The 22565-nt window shown below is 37.7% G+C and overlaps 1 protein-coding gene across 3 annotated transcripts in view; it reads right to left on the bottom strand.

The window, feature by feature from the left end:
• Window positions 1-2745: 2745 nt before the first annotated feature.
• Window positions 2746-22565, bottom strand: part of GRM8 (glutamate metabotropic receptor 8) — an 877877-nt gene continuing 858057 nt past the window's right edge. For 2 of the 3 annotated variants that reach the window (XM_081531192.1, XM_081531193.1), the window contains 2 exons: window positions 9608-9854; window positions 2746-3131 (listed from right to left, as the gene is read on the bottom strand). In XM_081531192.1, coding sequence (XP_081387318.1) covers window positions 3082-3131; window positions 9608-9854 — 297 coding nt within the window. In that variant the 3' untranslated portion in view covers window positions 2746-3081. Of the gene's footprint in view, window positions 3132-9552; window positions 9855-22565 lie in introns of all 3 variants that reach the window. The other variant, XM_081531191.1, reaches the window with a different exon arrangement.

Consider the following 22565-nt stretch of genomic DNA (forward strand, 5'->3'; position numbering starts at 1 on the left):
ACACAAACTTGTGTTCTTAGTGGATTTCCTGTAATATGGTATTTACTTTTAAAAAGTAAAATCCTGTTCTTCTGAAATGATAAATTTTCTGTGAAAATTTCTGATAAACACCAAAAATTAAGCTTAATCATTTAGCTCCCTATTCATGTCCCAGTGGTCACCCCTCAAATTTAAATTTATGATAAGTTTTCCTTAAAAATAAAATTAGTCTGTGCCAGTTAAACCATCACAGATTCAGATGCCTTTAAATATTAGCAAGTATAAGCTAATTTTTTTTTAAAAAAATTGAGGTTAGATTTGGTTGGCCCAAGGTCACACTAATATGTTGCTTATTGTCTACAAGTGACATTTGCTGAATATTACCTTAGGCTACATTTTTAGCATTCCCTCTGGCATGCTGAGATTAGATGTGACATTTCCTGGCCAGAATAAAATACAAGGTCGATTCTAAAGAATATAATACTATATTATTTCCATGCAACTTTGCATTTGCTTATCTATAGTACACAGGCAGTTCGTTTTAAAGCATGGAACTTATGAATCACTACTAAGCACATGCTAAATCCTTCTCCTTACAAAATGTCTCCCCACACTGTCCCAGCCTGTATGACTATGTCCTGAGCCCTCTGCAGATTCCCTGAGAAAATAACTGCAGTGGTGGAGGTCAGAACATTCCAGCTCCTAATATAAGAGGATGAGGGAGTTTATCCTCCCATTGCCTGGGGAGATGATAGTTTCATCAGGAAGAAAATTTCCCACTGAGATAATGTTATACAAGATGATTGGCATATGTAAATCTATGACAACTATTATTCAACTCTATTATGAGCTAAATAAAAATTTGTAGAACACCAAAGAATTATCAATTATTTACAAAAGTACTTAGGAAAGACAACCCATTAGTAAGTTTGTAACTGGAAAAACAATTTGGAAATGTCATGAATTTGGCTTAATGTTTTATTTTTCTTCCTAAAGCCTTAAAAGGAAAAAGTCATCATCATAATAAAAACCCTCCATTGGTCTAGCTTTGCTCTCATAATCACTCTGTTGCATCCACTTACCCTGACTAGAGTCAATTATTAAACGAAAATATGAATATATACTTGAATTTTGCTCTCTGAACGAAATACAAGGCTTGCAAAATTCAAGCATTTTTTCCCTCAACCAAACGTCTGTATACTTACTAGTTTAAAAGATTGTAAAAATGGATAGTAATCTCCAATACCAAGAAAACCGTCCATTTAAAAATTAAAATATGATCATAATTAATTGTCTTGGTTAGCTATTGATACTGAGCTACATGGCACAATAAAATATATTAAATATGAGGTTATGAGTTTATTTTGTTTTAAACTAGGTCTTATCTAGAAAGGCACACCTAGAGATGGGTTTACAATCCTGATTACAGGATTGTATTTATCAGTAATTCAGGTTATCTAAAAACTTGAGAATAATACTCTCTCTTGCTTTGCATATTATCTGCAAGCAACAGATATTATAACAAAGGCCAATAAGTACCCATTTCCTTCTGTATGCAGCTCTCTGGGTTGAGATCTAGGAAATGTTACTCTGTGCCGAAGGTGCCTGAACTATTCTACTTCAACCCTCTATATTAAATAAAGTGACTGTCAATATCCTAGTTGAAGCTACAGAGCACAGCTAGCTCTTTATATCTATAAGGAGTGCAATGAGCCGTCCAAGCTAACTCAGCAGAGAGAACATTTACTAACAAAATGATCGTAGAGACCCATTGACTTGATGGATGTCTGGGACTGTGTAGATAAGAGGCACCCATGATAAAAACGGTAGCAGATTTGAAGTCTGTAACAGGCTCCTTTTATCCATCCTAGCATGGCTTATTAGTGTGACACAGGCTCCCTGTTTTCTCTCTCTTTAATGATACTGTTCTATGAACCAACGAATGTTTTCATTTGGAAAATAAGAAAGCATTGACATGTTATCTGAACTGTGGTTTCTTTAGTGATGCCAAGGGAATAAATATGTTAATTCTGTGCTTTGAGGAATGTATTGGGTAAGGGTCATTACTTCATTGATTTCATTGGATACCAGGTCCAGGTGAGAAAAAGTTAATATTATACACCTTGGACTATTTCATTATGCAAAAGTTTGACTTAGAAAATGGAGAATTTCAGTGATACTTGGATATACGTTTAGATGATGGCTTTCAGATTATATTCTCACAAGTCACGTTTAATGTTTAACTCATCAGTTGTTAATTATGATACCTGAAGCAATTGACCTCAAACTACTGCTTGATTCTTTGGAAAAGAGGCAGTTACTATGAAAAATTACCACATAAATCTTGAAATAGTCACAAAGTCTTACACAAATAATTCTTTTTGATATAGAAATAAGAAACAATCTTCTTCACATACAAGGAAATGTACAAAAACACATTCCTCGAAGAAATAGTATTTTCTTGGCACATCAGGGCTTTTACAGCAGGAGTTAAATAACAGCAGAAGTGCCAACTGGAAAGAGTTTTCCCTGGCTTTAAAACTGGAACAAAACAACTCTCAACATTTGCAAAACATTCCTTTATTATTAGAAATAAATTATTTGTATAAAAAATTGCATGCATCAACCATTGCATTTATTTTTAGCACAACCCAGGGCTTCAATCCGGTCAGCCTTTACAAGAAACAGACTCATTGTCTTATACAAGTTGAACAATGTGGGACAGGAACGGGAGTTCTCACAATCACAGAAAAATACTTACAAGAATAACATCAGACAAGGTTTATTTCATATTTCAACAGCATTTGTTTTTTTTTTTTTTTTCACAAGCTAACATTAGTTTCCTTTTGTGATTTTTTTTAACTGCTCATGAATAAGCAATACTTTAGCTTGACACTCATTGGTTGTATTGTATAAAACGGGTTTCTTCACTCCCTATTATTAATACTTTTGTCTTGTGGCTACTTTTTGTTCCTTACAAGATTGACTATTGATTTGATTGATTGTAGTCTACAGAGATCTCCAGGAGTGAGTGTTGGTGATGTCACGTTCATTGTTTAAGATCGCATACCACATTTCTTCATATTGTATCGTGTCCCTGTTTCAGATTGAATGATTGCTGTAGCTGATATATGTCGTCTTAGTGGAGGAAGCTGTTAAGACAAATTAAGACAAATTATAGTGCAGGATAATGCATCAGTTTGTTAAAATGATCTTAAAATTCAAATCTTAAAGTGACTTTTTATGATACATGGTCTTTACAACATGTTATTTTAAACCACGTGGTAGGAATTCAACAGTTGTAGAAATAAAAAGCAGAATTTTTGATCTGTGAAACCACTAGTCTCATTTATAATATAGACATTTAACAGAAAACTAAAAATATGAACACCTTGGTGTTTAATAAAGTTAGGTGAAATTCTATTTAATGTGTTTTGATTAATAGAGATTTACAGTGTAGAAAAATGAAAGAACAGATCAATTCTCTATCCTGCAAAATAAAAAAAGATTTTTTTTTTTACAATCCACATTAAAGATATCAATTTTTTGAGCCTGCTTGATGACCAAAAAAGGGTCAGTCACTATAATTAGTCATGCTTTGAGAGTGAATATATCTTTTATTTAAATATAATACATTTAAACTCTAAAAGTGAATTCAGTAAAATGTATTGCCAACACATATTTATGGTCTGGTTTCATCAAAAGGATACAAATGGAGATGTTTAAAAAATAAAAACTTGAAGAAGCAAATGAATATTTAATTTTTCTGGTACCAGCTTACTGTGAAATAAAACCCATTATCGTAAGATTATTAAATAGGTATGAACAAGAAAATATTCTAAGTCAAATTGATATTCATATTTAAATTTCCAGAAATACAAGTATAAATCCAGATAATTCCTTTGTGTTTTTGAAAGCTGTGATGGAATAAATCTCTGTTCTAAAATTCAAATGTGATGTTCTATTTTTCAGTGGAACTCTGGAATGAATAATAAGAAAAAAGAAGAAAGAATGCTAAACGTATATGTTTCACTTTGTTGTTGTTTAGTCACTAAGTCGTGTCTGATTCTTTTGTGACCCCCATGGATTGTAGCCCACCAGAATCCTCTGTCCATGGGATTTCCCAGGCAAGAATACTGGAGTAGGTTGCCATTTCCTTCTCCAGAGGATCTTCCTGACTCAGGGATCGAACCCTCATCTCTTGAATTGGCAGGCAAATTCCTTACCATGGAGCCACCAGGGAAGCCTATGTATTTCACTACATAAATCCAATTCAAAGTGAAACAGATTTTTTTTTTAGAGAATGATTTACTTTTGAACACTGAATAAGAAATTTGTAAAGTTCCTTCTCTGAAATAATGGGTAATTAGACTCATTCCATTTCAGTGTACGTGAACTCTGGTAATTGACCAGATAATTTTTTATCAGAGACCAGGATTACCTAAAGACCATAATCAGTAAAACTAAAGCAAGTAGCCCAGGATGTGCTAGTTGTAGATGTTTTTGCTATTTTTATTTCATTGACTATTATGAGCTTCATGCCAAAAACAGGTGGGACATATCTGCATATCTTTCTATATTGCTCACATTAGGTTATTACTGACATGCAATTGAAAGGAAGTAGATCTTAGACTTGGTTTTAAATTGCATCCTCTTCTCTACAAAATGAGTGCAAAAAGGTCACTAAACCAGGTTACAGGGCCTCAGTTTCATCACTGGTCCACAATCCATAACATTGGGTTTTTGTGAGGACAGAGGCAAGGGAGATTTGTGGGGGAACAGCAGTTTTCTTAGAGAATCAATATGGAATGCTCTATTTCTAGTTACCCTTCTAAAAGCTAGGGTGTCTGCTCCATTTGGTTTGGTGTAAAATGGGACAGTGATTTTTATGGTCTTTATTTCATTTGCAATTTTTTTTCTTTCTTATTTGTATCATGCTATCATATGCTTCTAAATATTTTCTAAGAAAATAAACTCTATACTTCAGCTATGCTTTTGAAAGACTTTTATATGGTCTTTGTTGACAAGATGAAGAAAAATTATGAGTTAAAAAAACGGTCCTGAAAGAAAAACACTCAACTTTTTGCCGTACTCAGTATATTTAATAATTAAACATGTAAGAAATATTTATCAGATTTGAAGATAACCAGAAAGAAAAATTATGGAGGTAACAGAAGAACAATAACCAAAAGACATTGATGAAGATGATAATCAGATGTTACTCTTCAAGGATCATTCCAACTTTAAGACTCTAAACCTCTTTAGAAATTCATATTTTATTTTTTGGACTCTTAGAAATGACCTCCAGAAAAAGATGGTAGAATTCTACTGAGAACTAAAACTTACAAAAGGAAAGTAATCGTAATTTTTTTGATTAGAAAAGGGATGTAAGGCTCTGAACACTTCTGAATTTTAAGTCTTATCTTTTCTATTATTCAGAGACCAATCTAGATTTTGTGGGCCAGACCACTAGGTAAAATGATATTGCACACAATAAAGCAAGTCATGTGAATGTTTTTTGCAAGTCAGTGCATATAAGGGCTTCCCAGGTGGCACTAGTGGTAAAGAACCGGCCTGCCAATGCAGGAGAGGCAGGTTCAATCCCTGGATCCGGAAGATCCCCTGGATAAGGTAATAGCAACCCATTCCAGTATTCTGGCCTGGGAAATCTCATGAACAGAGGAGCCTGGCAGGCTACATTTCATGGGGTTGTTAAATGTTGGACACAACTGAAGAGACTTAGCACATAGGCATGCACACACACAGTGCATATAAAGGTTACGTTAGGACTTCCTTCCATCCCTGGTCAGGGAACTAAGTTTCACACAGGGATTTGGCACCACGTGGCCAAAAAAAAAAAAAAAAAAATTCTGTTTATAGCATTCTATAGTCTATTAAGTGTGTAATAATATTGTGTCTAAAAACATAATGCACATACCTTAATTAGACAAAAATATTGCTAAAAAATGCTAACCATCATCCAACAATGTAAGGTTGCCACAAACGCTCAGTTTTTGAAAAAAAGAAAAAGATGCAGTATCTGGGAAACGCAATCGAGTGAAGCTCAATAGAAGGAGGTATGTCTGCAGATTTTCATGGCAGCAATGGTACTTTTACCTTCATCCCAGAAGTGTTACAGAACACAAAGGATCAGAGATATACATATGAGCTAATGTAATACTTCTGATGATGAATATGCTTAGTGAAAATCAGGTTTGAATGCAGCAACAATGAATTTCCTGTGCACACACACTGGGTTTACAAGCCAGAGAAAGCGGATCTACCTCCAACAGCAGCTGTTCTCATGAATTATGCATGAACAGAGCTTAAGGACTACCATATTACAGCACTTGTTAATTGGGTACCGTTGATAAAATTCATACATATCAACTTTGTTCCTAACTCTCTTTTCAGGAGAAGTTTTATGAAACAACACTTGACCTTTTTACATGTGAAATGTAGTATTCTGCAGATTCAATCATTAACATGGACTCGTTTGGTGTACCTTCCAGCTTCACAATCCTTTTACTTATTCTGTGTACCTTTAGAAGCTTTAAAACCTTATATATATGATCAGAATTTCAGGCATTAACAAGTCATCTTTAAGATGAAATGTCTTATGTATGAGGTACTTGTAGAGATCTATGGATTTGAAGAAAAAATATTGCATGTATGTCGTAAATACACAGCTTATTTGAAAAAAAATTTCAACTATAGAACAGTAGACATAATTATCAAAATCCTTCACATATTAAAAATACAGATGCTAAAACAATAGTTTTTGAATTTTGTCTTCTCTTTTCTATGATCCCCAGGCCAGTTTATATTTGCAAGACAGCAATGATACATCTACCTTTATACAGTGATTTATAGCTTACAAAACATTGTCCTGTATGTCATTGTCATGTCATGGTAGTGAGGGTGATTTATCAAAAGTCTGATAGCAGAAAGTATGAGAATGCAACAACATGGAGATAGTCCCAGTGGATTAACCAGCCTGGGACTGATTAATAGGCTCCCTCAGTTTTGCAAGGAGGTATTTCAAATCCAAGGAGGTACAATACTAGTTACAGAGAATTTAATGGCCAAAGGTTTTCCAGTTTTCAATTATACTTCCAAAGACATAAAATGTTCTTATAGAAGAAAAATATTGCTTTTAAGCTCTTCAAGTTTTCAGTAGTTTTAGAGAGTTTGTGATTTTGGAAGACTTTGGACTCCATTCAAACCGTTGGCACATGTGGCAGAGGGGACAGGCATCCACGGGGTCCATGGTCACTGGTGTCTAAGTAAGCAAAGGTTAATAGTGGTTACAGGGAGTAGGATGGAAGAAGGATGTGTGAAGATTTCCTACACTCTTTTTTGAATGTCTGAACTGTAATCACTTTATCAGAGCCTAATTTATTCAACCCAAACCACTCCTGTAAAAGATGAAAACTACAAAGTACAGTTTAACCTTTGAGGTCATAATTGACTTTATCTTGATTCACCTTATCTTAGCTTTCTTTTACCTTCCAAAAGTAAGCATTCGATTCCTCCAGAATATTATAGGATTACTCACCAGAGAGGCTGCACTTTTGTAATCTTTCATTCTTATTTCAAAAGAAATAAGGAAATATACTCATGCTATGAAATTTCCTTTTCAGCGTCAATAGAAAATAATAGAAGGAAAACAAAATGTGTTAGACTTATTTCTATGACATGGGATTAGTCTTTATCAACACCGGAAATTTTCCCTTCAGGGAACCAATTTATTTTTTAAAGGGGTGGAAAAGTTGGTTATTTTTTTCCTTACTACATTCCAGAGGTAAATCCAGGATAACTGATATTTACTTCACTGTATATTTGCTTGTTTCCATTTGCAACCATATTATATAAAGTTCTCTGGATTGCTGTTAAAAACAAAGTGCATCTATAGACTCTGGTGAGTCACACAGAGATGTTCCAGTGTTCAAACTGTATCACTGGCCAAGAGTAGTTTATTGGCATCCTACAATAGGTATTAACTTCCTGCACTGATGCTTTCAAGGCAGGGAAGCACATCAAATGCTGCCCTCAAGTCACAAGCATTCTACTCTGATAGAATGCCTTTGAGAGTAGTTTTAGTACACCCTCTGCTAAGTGCCCAAAGAGCTCCACTATTAGTCAATTCCCTACCTATAATCAGAGGTGGTTTTAACAATTTGATACCAAACCAATCCTTATGCTGCCTTCTCTTATACTTTTTTAAGGGTTCACATTTGCAGAAGGGTGAATAGATATATAGATAAATTTGACATTCATGAACTGAAGGTCATCTTCCTAGAGGATCTGGCCAATTATTCCAAGAAGTCTGATAGTAATTGAAGCCAGTAAGTTTAACTAATACATACTTATTTACTAGCGATAGTTCTGCATATAGGGCATTAAAGTAGACAGTGTTGTAGATTAAGTTGTTATAATAATTGAATCAGCTAAAATCAACTCAATCATCCCTGTATTTCATGTCAAATGTACAGAGAATAGGTGACATAGCCTCCTGGAGGGATCTGAGAGAGAATGTGTGTGTGTGTGTGTGTATGTGTATGTGTGTATATATATATATACTCTCACTGCATTCAACTTTCTGGTATTTTGCAACACATACTTTCAATTTGCTGTTCTTCAATAGATACCAAGATGGACTTGAATAGTTCAGTTAACTCTACTGGGTTAGTTTGGCAATAGTGTATTATTATGTGCTTCTTCAGGGATGAATATAGAGAAGAGGAAGGTAGGTGAGGAAAGAAAAAGTGGAGTGGTGGTTGTAGCAAGACTCCTATTTTCAGGGTCATGAGACTTGCAGAGAAGAACTCTATCCGAATATATCTCAAGAATTAGAGAGATCAATGAAAGCCAGAGAAGGGGATCACTTTGGGGAAACAAATATAAACTATGACTTAACCTAACATGTTGGCTAACTAGTTTTCTCATTTCCCTAAATACCTAAATAGCATATTGTCTACTTGTGTAAGGGGCTTCCCTGATGGCTCAGTGGGTCAAGAATCTGCCTGGAAAGCAGGAGACACAGGTTTGATCCCTAGGTTGGGAAGAGCCCCTGGAAGAGGGCATGGCAACCCACTCCAGTTTTCTTGCCTAGAGAATCCCATGGACAGAGGAGCCTGGCAGGCTACAGTCCATGGGGTCACAGATAGTTGAAAACAACTGAAGCGACTTAGCACACACACATGCCATTTGTGTAAGATCTTTGGTAACATGCTCCATAAATACTAGTTAACTGCTAATTCTATGAAGAGCAACCCATATTGAACGAACAACAATTGGACAGTGAACACTAAAGGATAATTTTATAAATGGACCCTAGTTCCAAGCTTCAAGCTCTGTGATGCTTCACAAGAGAGACTTGAGTGTCACCCTTTGTGAAAGAGAATTTGTGTCTATGTTCATGCTCTGGAGAGGAGCCACTTGCATTGAAATCCTTTGGTTCTAACCAAACGGTTCTAACCACTGTGGTGGTCTCATGGTGTGTGGATACCACCATGCCCCTGGAACCATGATGCACAGTCCCCAAGACCAGTAGAAGAATGTTCAACGTACATCTATCAGGAAGTGCTCCCGCTCTTGACCATCGGAAAGTCTACGGATGACTTACTGTTGGTTTCAAGACTCTCACAGAGTTCGCTTTTCACCTCGCCATTTGGTCTGTCATTGCCTTTTTGGATCAGTTTGCTTTGCATGGTGGCAGCGGTCACCACAGCCTTGAAGCTCCTCTTGCGTTTTTGAACATTCTGCTCTGGATGAAAAATTATAATATAAACCTTGGGCATATACAGCATGCCCAGAGACACCGAAGCACTTAAACTCATGGAGACAGTGAGTGTCGTTGTCTGGATGTACATCTGAGGAAGGAAAAAAAAAGGAATCAATGTTGGTAAGCCTGATCTAAGATACAGCAAATAACACAACCATTTTCTGAAATTATTCCAGCTTCTCTTCTAAAAGGTCCTTATTAAAATTACCCTTACTTATAGTCAAACATTCCTTTATCCCCACCTGCAGATGTGGGTAAAGTTGTATTATTGATAAAGCCCAATTCCTTAAAACAGACCAAAAAACAAGTAGGCTGATGGAGCTTAATTTCCTGTTCAGATTGTAATTAACCATATATAAGGAAGGGAACAAAACTAGTCTAGCAAAAGACTAACACTTTATGTCACAAAAACCTTCTTCAGAGGAGTATCCCAGGGTCAAACGTTATCCTTTAAACTTAACCTAGAAGGTAAATTATATACAGCAGAAATAGAGTGAGAGTGAAATAGTCCATAACATCACTATTTCACACCATTGCTTGAATAATGCTAGTGTTTGCATCTACACATAATGACTTAAGTCGAGCTTCCAAACCTGATAAATCACAAGCATGCCATAAGGGCTTGATTTTTTTTAACAGCCTCTCCCACTCAAGGATAATTCTGAGGGGGTTCTAGATGACAGCATCAGATCAAAATAAATGTGGGTGCTTTTAGAAAATAACGAAAGACTTCCTCCTTCCAGGGTTGAAATATGCCCTTTGGGGATGTGTCCTGACATCTGCATTTTGAGAATTCTCCCTGTGTGTTCATTTTTTATCCTTATTTCACTGAAATTGACTGCTCTGGTGCTTACAAAGAGAAGGTCCTCTGGAAGATTTTTCTTCCTGCAATGTAGAGGTTAATGAGCTGAAAAAGTTAAGCATAAAATCATTGCTTTTGGCTTTTTCATTTTGTTATGAAAACAGACATGATAGTATTTTAATCTTCTTTTCTCTTTCCCAGTATTATTGAAGTATAATCAGAAAATAGAAATTCTATATTTTTAAGTATAGAACTTGATATTTTGCTGAACATATTATGAAATCATCTCAATCAAGTTAATTAATGTATCCATCACAGTTACCTTCATTCTTTTTTTTTTTTTTTTTTAATTTGGCTACATCAGGTCTTAGTTGCAGCTCTGAGGCTCTTCACTGTAGTACATGACTGTGGTTGCCAACAACATGTGGGATATTAGTTCCATAACCAGGGATCAAACCCATATCCCCTGCATTGAAAGTCAGATTCGTAACCACTGGATCACCAGGGAAGTCTCTTACTCATTCTTTTTATTTTATTTTACTTTTTGGTGAGAATGTTTAAGCAAATTTCTTAGCAAATTTCAAGTGTATGCAATTCAGTAATTTTACTATAGTCACATATTCATCTTGCATAACTGGAAGTTCATACATTTTGAACAGTATCTCCCCAGTCCCCCTTCCCCATGCCTTGGTAACCACCGTTCTGCTCTCTGCTTCTATGCGTCTGCCTATTTAAAATATTTTTTAAATATTTAAAATATTTAGGCTATTTTAGAGGCAACTCATTTGAAAAGACCCTGATGCTGGGAAAGATTGAGGGCAGGAGGAAAGGGGGGCAACAGAGGATGAGATGATGGATGGCATCATAGACTCAGTGGACATAAGTTTGAACAAACACCAGGAGATAGTGAAGGACAGAGAAGCTTGGTGTGCTGCAGTCCATGGGGTCGCCAAGCATTGGACACAACCGAGCAACTGAACAACAATTTTAGGTTCCACATGTGAGTGAAATCATGTGGCATTTGTCTTTCAGCATCTGGGTAATTTCCCTTAGTATAATGTCCTCCAGGTTCATCCATGTTGCCAGAAATGTCAAGATTTCCTTTTTTATTGAGAGTCAGTAATATTCCATCATATGAATATATCACATCTTTAAAAATAAAAACTTTTGATTTACTAACATTTTTCATTTCCTGAGCTCAAAAGGTAACTTTTCCCAAATAAGTTGGAATACTGAGGCTACAAAGTAGCCATGTTTTAAGATTATGAAGAGTTCCCTTTATTATCTACATGATCTTCATTAATATCTGTTCATGCATAATGATACCTATGAAAACATAAAGTTGTCAGATTGCATCTGGTAATCCCCAGGACCCAAACAAATTGTGTCCTTTTTAATAAAGTCTCAAAATATATATACCTTCAAGGATAAATACTTGAGTCAGCCTATAGCTGCCTTTTTCTAGGGGACACTGTTTCTATTAACAGATGACAAAGCCTTGAGATAAGACACTGTCCAACCTGTGAAGTGAACTTCAGGCACCACTAAATAGGCGGTCCTTGTCTGAGAAATCATATCCCATGGATTACTGAGTTTACTGTTCAGTTTATATACCACTAAGGCTGCTCTTTGCTTAAAACCCTATCATGAGTGTGGGAACACCCATCAAGTAGGGATATTTAGGATTGGCTTGTTTCCAAGTTCACCTGCTCCAGGAAGTCTTCCATGGTAAATCTTAATTATATTGTCCTTATTTTACTTCTAAGCACTAATACATTGAAAAATAAATACACTGGAGCACTTGCTAATGTGTAACTATATAATTATAGTCATTTATGTAAACTTTGTAATAATTCATATAAAATATACAACTAGAGTATAAACTTCCTTAGGATCTGTAATCCACATTTTTCCTTATATATCTCTAAAAATTACATAATAATTACTTATATACCACTCATAATACAGAAATTACATAATAATCACACAATAATTATGTAATAATTATAAGAAATTACATAATAATTATATACATAATGTAATTACATAATAATTACTTGGAGAAGGAAATGGCAAGCCACTCCAGTATTCTTGCCTAGAGAATCCCATGGACAGAGGAGCCTGATGGGCTACAGTCCACGGGGTCACAAAGAGTCAAGACATGACTTAGCAACTAAACAACAATAATTACTTAGATACCACTCATTATTTTCAAGTATATGAAGATCTTCAAGAACCCCTTGATTTATACAAATAATATAAAATATGTTTTCTATAACTTTCCACTCTGTCAAATGGACATCAGGATTGATGACATTTTAAGTGAGAAACACAAAATAATGAGATGTGAACCTAGATTATATAGGCATGTGAAGTCACTTTAGTCGTGTCCTACTCCTTGTGACCCCATGGACTGTAGCCCAGCAGGCTCCTCTGTCAGTGGGATTCTGCAGGTAAGAATACTGGAGTGGGTGGCCAGCCTCAATAGAGGCATCATGAAAATACATCCCTCAGCAAAGTGATAAATTACTAAATGTCATGACCTCTCAGGCTCAGTTCAGTTCAGTCGCTCAGTCATGTCCGACTCTGTGACCCCATAGACTGCAGCACGCCAGGCTTCCCTCTCCATCACCAACTCCCAGAGCTTACTCAAACTCATGTCCATTGAGTCAGTGATGCCATCCAACCATCTCATCCTCTGTCGTCCCCTGCTCCTCCTGCCCTCAATCTTTCCCAGCATCAGGGTCTTGTCCAATGAGTCAGTTCTCAGGTGGCCAAAATATTGGAGCTTCAGCTTCAGCATTAGTCCTTCCAATGAATATCCAGGACTGATTTCCTTTAGGATTGATTGGTTTGATCTCCTTGTGGTCCAAGGGACCCTCAAGAGTCTTATCCAACACCACAGTTCAAAAGCATCAATTCTTCGGTGCTCAACTTCCTTTATAGTCCAACTCTCACATCCATACATGACTACTGGACAAACCATTGCTTTGACTAGGCTACCTTCCAACAAGTGAAAACCCATATTATATTTGAGAGAACTAAAGATCTACTACAATTAAGAAGGTCTTGTTAAAATGTGACAATGTGCCTTTAAACCACATAAACCTCCCTAAGATATGCCACCTACTTTTAGGCAATTTATGAATACTCATAAGCTTCTCTTGCATTGGTTAATCCTCTTTGGATTCCTACTTATTCTCCTGCTAGTATTGCTTCAGAAATGCTATGCAGAAAATGGGCTGCACAGAAACGATATAAAGAAAAAATAGAGCCAAATGCAAACTACAGACATAAATATTTCAGTCTCTCAAATAGGTAACCATCAGTTTTATCCAAGTTGGACCCAGCCAAGTTAATTTAACTTTAAAAAGAAACAAGAACGAAACATAAATACCTCTAGAGATCAAACAGCCATGAAATGATAGGGACATCCACATTGATTATGCTCCTGCTCAGTTGCTAAGTTGTGTCCAACGTTTTGGGGACGCCTGCCCCCCACCCCACCATGTACTGCAGTCTGCGAGCCTCCTCCGTGCATGGGGTTTTCCAGGCAAGAATACTGGGGTGGGTTGCTATTTCCTCCTCCAGAGGATCTTCACCACCCAGGGATCAAACCTGTGTCTCCTGTGTTGGCTGGTGGGTTTGTTACCACTAAGCCACCAGGGAAGCCCACCATATTGATTACTTGGATTCTTTTTATGTCTTAATCTGCTGGTCTTTTTAAAACATATAATACTAGACCAAACAATTCATAAACACCTTTCTAGTTTGAAAGTCTTTTAAATTTTATCTGCTACCATAAATATACCCGATAAATTTCTTCCCTTTTTCAGAATAATTTCTGTAATATATAGTTAATTTTATTTTGCCAAATATGAAGCATGAAGTAGATTCTGGAATGCTAGCTTCCACATTAAATGTATTACTGTAGTCTGTCCTTTCAGTAAACCAACTCAGTAGAAGATGTAGTAAACATAGAATTAGGCCAAATAGTACTATGCTTAGTGTTTCAAACTCTCCGTTAGTCACTATGCTTCCAAATTACACCATAATGCTGACCTTACTTACGTGCTCTCTTACAACAGCTTATGAAAATTTTAATGTGAGTTTACCACATAAAAAGCATTTATACCAAAATCATACCCTAAAATCTAAAACCTTATGATGGCCAGGTCTTTGTTAACAGGATTTTGGACTGTGAGTAGACTGAGTTTTTGAACTTCATCTTTGAATATGTAATAAAATGAAAATGCATATATATTATAACCTCAGTGAAAGCAAAATAAGCAAAGAAATAAAATGCCACCACCTACTGTCATTCTAGAGACACTAACATGTTAGCATCATGGATGATAGGACTTTTAGTATCTCCTATATTTCAGAAGAAATGGAAAGACTACATTAAAGGATTGATGTATCCAAAAATCTCCTGGATTTCTTTTATACCTGTTGAATAGTCTAATTATTTGAGTCATGTAAGGAAGGAACATGATAAAGCAGACCAAAAATTGAATTCCAGCACCAGCGCTTATGATTTATAATTTTTTTTAAGATATAGAGGTTTACAGAGAAACTCTACAGTTGCCTTGTGGGTGGTAAAATTTCCCTAGTCTACCCACCAGGTGACAATAAAACGTCTTTGGCAACTGAACAGTTGTGAGATTTTTGTTTTCCTCCTTGACCTTTAATTTTTTGCCTATGAAATGGAGGAAATTAACACTTTTCTCATAGAAGGATTATAGGTAGAATGGCATGCTAGTAGTTTAGTCGCTAAGTAGTGTCTGACTCTTGCCCGCCAGGCTCCTCTGTCCATGGGATTTTCCAGGTGAGAATACTAGAATGGGTTTCCATTTCCTTCTCCAGGGAATCTTCCCGATCCAAAGACTGAACTCATGTCTCCTGCTTGGCAGGCAGATTCTTTATTATTGAGCCACCAAAATGGAGAAAAATAGTACTTTTTCATAGAAAGATTACAGGTGAAATGACATAATTTTTATAAAATGACTCAAAGGCACAAAAGAGTAATAGCTCAACAAAGATTATTTGCCATACAACTTTGAATCTAAAAGGCTGCCACCAAAGCTTACTTCCAGGAATATAGAAGAGAGTGGTCTATGAGTCAGTTATCCAGAATAGACAGTTTAATGAAGAGCTGACAGCCCTGCTCCGACTATATGATAAAAAGGAAAGTGCTTCTGTAATAGTACTTCAGAGTAGGCAGGACAAAATTTTGCCTCAAAGTCAACTCCTATTTGCTGAAAGGGAGTAGAATAGTGTACTGGCTTTCTATACCAAAGTTACAGCTCACCAGAATATCCTAACTATATTAGGAGGGAACTATATTTAACTCCCTATAACCAACATAAATCCATTGAGAAATGCTGACAGTGGTACTGGATATGTTAATGTAACCTTCTTCTTTCCATCCTTCTTTTATGCCCCACCTTCTGCCCCCTATCTCTCCAAGATACTAGTACTTGGAGGAAGGGGAGTGTCTTTTCTATTATGTCCACTGATAGCCTGTCACTCCCCTCTGCCTCTATGACCCCTGGACATTTTGAAACTGAAGCAGTCAGATGCACTGAAACAGATTTAAATGATGTCTAGCTAAGTCAGGGAGGAGATGGCACAATAGAGCATATTAACATGACATCTTTTCTGGGACCTATTACAGATTCTTCTTCATTTTCTGCAGGAGTCGTGTGCACATTCAGGGTCTACTCAATGTAGGTCATGACCTGGAATCACTGAAGACTACAGCAAGAGTAAGGAGGGAAGAGATTATATTACTTCAGGAGACAGGTCAGTGTTTCCCTTTCAACTAGCTGCCTGCACACAGAACTCTACAGATATCCAAGCTGGTGAGTTTTCAACTTCTAAGTAACTAAGGTAACCTATTACGAAATCTAACACCCCAAATGGGTTTGTGCCATTTGATAAGAAACGGATTATTTATTCCTCAATATTTCTGTCTTGCCCTGGATGGTTTCATCTCCCTTTCTGCCAGCCAGCCAGGTCCTATTTGGCTGCCTCACCCACAGTCTGACCAGTGAGAAAGCTACGTTTATGTTTAAAGCCTGCCTTTCTCTACCCCTGTTATCTACTCCCTCATCTGTGTGTCCACTAAAGTGACACCTGTATTCATAAGTGATTTTTCTTCTGCTTTTCAGAAGGGCTTTGGTCAGTGGACTAAAATAACCTCATTAATTACTAGAAGTGATCAAAACAATTCTTTTTAAAGATAGAGAAGTTTACAGAGAAACTCTGGAGTTGTCTTGTGGGTGATAAAAGCCTCAAATCAACCTAGCATGCAACAGTCCAAGCTAGTCAAAACTCTCTCAACAACTGGACACAGCAGACACCAGGGCAATGACCCAGTTCTTTGGGCTGACCCTCAGTACTGATGAACCATCCCAAGTCCATATTAATCATTTGACCATTGTTTCTGCTTCATGTAGTTCAAATACCTTGCTGGCATCTCCTTCTAAGTCAGTTCTGAGAGATCCTCCTTATTCTCTCTAACATAACTAACGTAATTACCTTGAGGTGTCACAGCCCTCGGTGTTTCCCAGGTGGCTCAGTGGTAATAAATATGCCTGCTAATGCCGAAGACAACAGGTTCAATCCCTGGGAGGGGAAGACCCCCTGGAGGAGGAAATGGTAACCCACTCCAGTATTCTTGAGGGAAAAATCCATGGACAGAGGAGCCTGGTGGGTATTAGTCCATGGGATCGCAGAGTCAGACACGATTGAGCATGCATGCCTCCCAGACCTCAGTCCTTGGATATTTATCTCTGTCTGTCTGTCTGTCTGTCTGTCTACAGGACCAGCTTTCCAGGTGTACTGTCTGTACTCAGATTCCTTCTCTAGGAAAGACATCATGTTAAGTCACTTCAGTTGTGTCTGACTCTTTGTGACCCCATAGAATGTAGCCCACCAGGTTCCTCTGTCCATGGGATTCTCCAGGCAAGAAGGCTGTAGTGGATTGCCATTCTCTTCTCCGGGCATCTCCCCAACCCAGGGATCAAACCCATGTCTCTTATATCTCCTGCACTGGCAGCCTGGTTCTTTACCACTGGTGCCACCTGGGAAAGACATCATAATTGGTTTAATATTCTTCTGTCACTGTTTTGAGATCTTAAATAATTTTTGAATGAGGACGCCTGCCATTTCCATTTTTCACTGGACCACACAAGTTATGCAAGTAGCCCTGCCTTAAAAACTATTTAAATGCTGACCAATTTAAGGCAGGAGGAGAAGGGGTGACAGAGAATGAGATGGTTGGATGGCATCACCAACTCAATGGACATGAGTTTTAGCAAGCTCCAGGAGTTGGTGATGGACAGGGAAGCCTGGCATGCTGCTGTCCCTGGGGTCGCAGAGTCAGGCACGACTGAATGACTGAACTGAACTGAATTCCAGGATCCTCCTAGGAAGCTCAGCTACCTTTCTGGGTAGCACCCCCCCCCCCCCGCCTTGTATATCTGACATATGATACAAGACAAACAAGCATCTTCATCCCATCATCACTCCTAAACTACTTCTTCCAGTGGTTTCCTCATCGTAATTCCATCTCACCAGTTGTTCTTGACTCCTCTCTTATGTTTCTCCTCTCACTATGACTGAATCCTGTTGATTCCACTTTCAGGATCTGTACAGAATACTTTCCTACTTACCCCTCTTGTACTGCATTGGTCCTAGCCAGGATCATCTCTCATTTGGATTTTCAGTATAGATGGTCCTGTTGATGGACTTTCCTGATGATTCAGTGGAGAAGAATCCACTTGCCAGTGCAAGGGACATAAGTTTGATCCCTGATCCAGGAAGAGTCCACATGCTGCAGAGCAACTGAGCCTGTAAGCTGCATCTACTGAGCCCACATGCCCAGAGCCCATGCTCCACAACAAGAGAAGCCACTGCAATGAGAAGCCTGTGCACCGCAATGAAGAGTAGCTCCCACTGACCGCAACTAGAGAAAGCGTGTGCACAGCAGCAAAGACCCAGCACAACCAAAAATAAGTAAATAAATAATAAATTATTTATTTTTACAAAAAGATGTCCTATTGACCTCTGTACATCTCTTCTGCTCTTGTTCTCTTCTTTCTGATCACCTGACTGATTTTCAACACAACAGCTAGAATAATCCCATCATTCACAAATCAGATTAGGTCAGCCTTACTCTCAAAACTCTACAATGATTCCTCATTGATAGTGTCCCCACAATGGCCTACAAGGGCCTCTGAATTGATCACCCTTACTCTTTCCCTCATTCATTCTCACCCCACCATTCTGGCCTCTTGACTAATCTTAAAACATGTCAAGTACGCTTCTGCTTTGAGCCTTTAAAATTCGATGACTGCTCCTTACTTCCTTCAGGAAGTGTTCCTTTCTGAACTGTTCTTTCTCAGTGAATCCTTTCCTAAACATGAAGTTAAAGATTGTAACCCTCACCCCTTCACCAGCTTTTAGTTTCCCAGCTTTATTTCACTTGTCAGTATCTAACATTTTCTAGCATAAAATTCTATATATTTTACTAATTATATATTGTCTTTTCCCCTTAACTGGAATAAAAATTCCATGAGTCCAGGGACGCTGACACATTTTATTCACTGCTATAAATGACACCTAGAATATTGCCTGAATACATGAATTTTCTGTATTCTTTAAGGCATTCTTACTCTTGAATTTGACTTTTAAAGGAAATAACCCATGGGGACTTCCCTAGTGGCACAGTGGATAAGAATCCACCTGCCAAAAAAAAAAAAAAGAATCCACCTGCCAATTCAGGGAACACACATTCAATCCCTGGTCTGAGAGGATTGAACATGACATGGAGCAACTAAACCCATGTGCCACAACTACTGAACCCATCTGCTGCAACTACTCAAGCCTGCGTGCCTGGAGCCCGAGCTCCGCAACAAAAGAAGCCACTACGATGAGAAGCCTGTGCGCCGCAATGAAGAGTAGTCCCCACTCACTGCAACTAGAGAAAGCCTGCGCACAGCAACAAAGACCTAGTGCAACCAAAAATTAAATAAATACATAAATAAGTCCCTTTAAGGAAATAACTTATGCAATTTCAACAGGAAAATGACATCAGACTCTAAAGCTAGAAAATATATGAAAATGTGAGGGCCCCATTTTCTTCAGATCAATACCTAGGCTAGGACAGAAACTATTGTATATATAAACATGATGATCTCTTTATTTAAAAAAAAGTTTATTCAGTTATTTGGCTGCATCAGGTCTTAGTTGGGCATGTGGAGTCTTTAGTTGCACCATGTGGGATCTAGTTCCTTGACCAGAGTTTGAATCCAGGTCCCTGCATTGGGATCGTGGTCTTAGCCACTGTACCATCAGGGAAGTCCCAAGATGCTCTTTTAAACTGTAAATAAGACAACTCAAAGTCAGTGTTCTCCACATTTTTTTTTAATTTATTTATTGGAGGCTGATTACTTTACAATATTGTGGTGATTTTTGCTAATCATTGACATGAATCAGCCATGGGTGCACATGTGTCCCACCATCCTGAACCCCGCTCTCACCTCCCCCCCCAACCCCATCCCTCCAGGTTGTCCCAGAGCACCAGCTTTGAGTGCCCTGCTTCATACAATGAACTTGCACTGGTGATCTATTTCACATATGGCAATATTCTTGTTTCAGTGCTGTTCTCTCATATCGTCCCACCCTTGCCTTCTCCCACGTAGTCCAAAAGTCTGTTCTTTACATCTGTGTCTCTTTTGCGGTCTTTCATGTAGCATCAGGACATGGAAACTCTGGGCTCAGCTCTACATCCCTCCCCAACTTAAGAAATGTACAACTGAGAGTAAGGCACTCCCACTAGTTATAAACACCCACAGACTTAAAGATTTTAAGGAGACAGTGTATATAAAGTATTGGTACCTGGAATATGAAAGTGAAATTCACTCAGTCATGTCCAACTCTTTGTGACCCTATGGACTATACAATCCATGGAATTCTGCAGGCCAGAATACTTGAGTGGGTAGCCTTTTCCTTCTCCAGGGGATCTTCCCAACCCAGGGATCAAAACCAGGTCTCCTGCATTGCAGGTAATTCTTTACCAACTGAGCCACAAGGGAAGCTCAAGAATACTGGACTGCATAGCCTTATTCCTTCTTCTGACCCAGGAATCGAACCAGGGTCTCCTGCATGGCAGGCAGATTCTTTACCAACTATCAGGGAAGCCTAAACCTTTCTTCTATTCTCCATGGATTTTCCTCCATTCCTCACATGATAAAGACATAATAGTACTGCTCTCTGAGAATTGGCCTTTTTAACAAGGAACACACACACACAAATATAGGCCTGAAATGTTTGTTCATAAGGAAATGGTTTTTATATTTGTGGGAAACAATTCAGAGTCATAGTCTAGTTTTATTCTGGAAAAAAATCACCATCCTGAGTGTTGTGTCTCTCTTGTCAGGTAGAAATCGTAGGCTTGCTAACCTACCGACAGGTCAGAGACATTACATTGTGTTTTCATTCATGGAGATGGAGACAGGTTTGCTCTGATCCATTTGCTGTCTCCCTTTTGTCCCTTTTTGTCCAGGACACATGTTCGTGAAATGAAGAGTCAAACCAAAGGGCAAAGATGATGGATGCAGAACTGGGCTGGTTCACTTGTGAGGTCTGAATCCTTAACCTTGGACTTATTGGTGGAAATCAGCTTCAGGGAGTAGTAAAACATCTACCAACAAATAAACTATCAGATTTTCTAAGCATAGGGAAAAACAAGTGTGAGGAAGCTCAAGATCTTCTAAAGAAGGCAGAACTGATAATAAGTTTATAATGAGTATCTATAATTAAATATACATGACATTTAATATTTGGATCAGTAAATAAACTTTCTATTAAAGCCTGGTAGATATTTCTTAAGGTAGATGCTTTAAGGTAGAGTATTATTAAATAAAATGTAGACTTTAGTTTTCAATTATTCTCCATAAGTATTATTTATAGAAACATAATAAAAAATTCTCTCAAACAATGGTGCTACATTTTTGACTGTGACATTTGCAAATGAGTATAAAGCATCTGCTTGCTGAGTGTTTATAGGTTCCTCCTTTACAGGTTTCTTTTTTTTCTCTATGTTTCCCTCCATAGACTCCTGCTTCCATGCTGCCTTTTAGCCCTTTATCATTTTTCAACAGCATGGGCAGAACCGAGAGTAAGAGTAATGGAGATACATTTAATTATTATGATTTTAATGCTATCCATTTGAATGTGTGCATGCATGCTCAATTACGTCCAACTCTTTGCAACCCCATGGAGCCCAATGCAACTGTAGCCACCAGGCTCCTCTGTCCGTGGGATTTCCCAAGCAAGAATACTGAAGTGGGTTACTATTTCCTTTTCCAGGGGATCTTCCTGACCCAGGGATCAAACTTGTGTCTCTTATGTCTCCTGCATTGGCAGGCAGGTTCTTTACCACTAGAGCCACCTGGGAAGCCCCATCTATTTGAATAGATACAAAATATAATAAATAGAATGTTTATACAAAGAGAATAAATAAAAGTTTAAATTTGTTTTATAAAGAAGAAGAGGAGAAACAATTATTGAGAGAACAAAATTTATCTTGGTGCTGTGTAATCACACACACACACACAGACACGCACACACAAGCACACAAGCACACACACATAGATGGTCCCCAACTTAGGAGGGTTAGATTTGGAATTTTTTGACTTTATGATAGTGTAAAAGTGATACCCAATAAGTAGAAGCCATACTTCAAATGCTGACTTTGGATCTTGTCCAGGGCTTGTGCTGTGTGGTTCGGACACTTTCTTGTGATTCTGGACGATGGCATTGCCGCAGCTTCCAGTCATCCATGTGATCAGGAAGGTAAACTGGTACGCTTACAACAATTCTGTACCCATACAATCATTCTGTTTCTTGCTTTCAGTACTGCATTCAGCAGATTACATGAAACATTTAATACTGTATTATAAAAATGGGCTTTGTGTTAGATTTTGC

Source organism: Giraffa tippelskirchi, chromosome 10, assembly GCF_054371585.1.
Source record: "Giraffa tippelskirchi isolate mGirTip1 chromosome 10, T2T-mGirTip1v1.2.pri, whole genome shotgun sequence".
In the NCBI taxonomy this organism is placed as follows: Eukaryota; Metazoa; Chordata; class Mammalia; order Artiodactyla; family Giraffidae; genus Giraffa; species Giraffa tippelskirchi.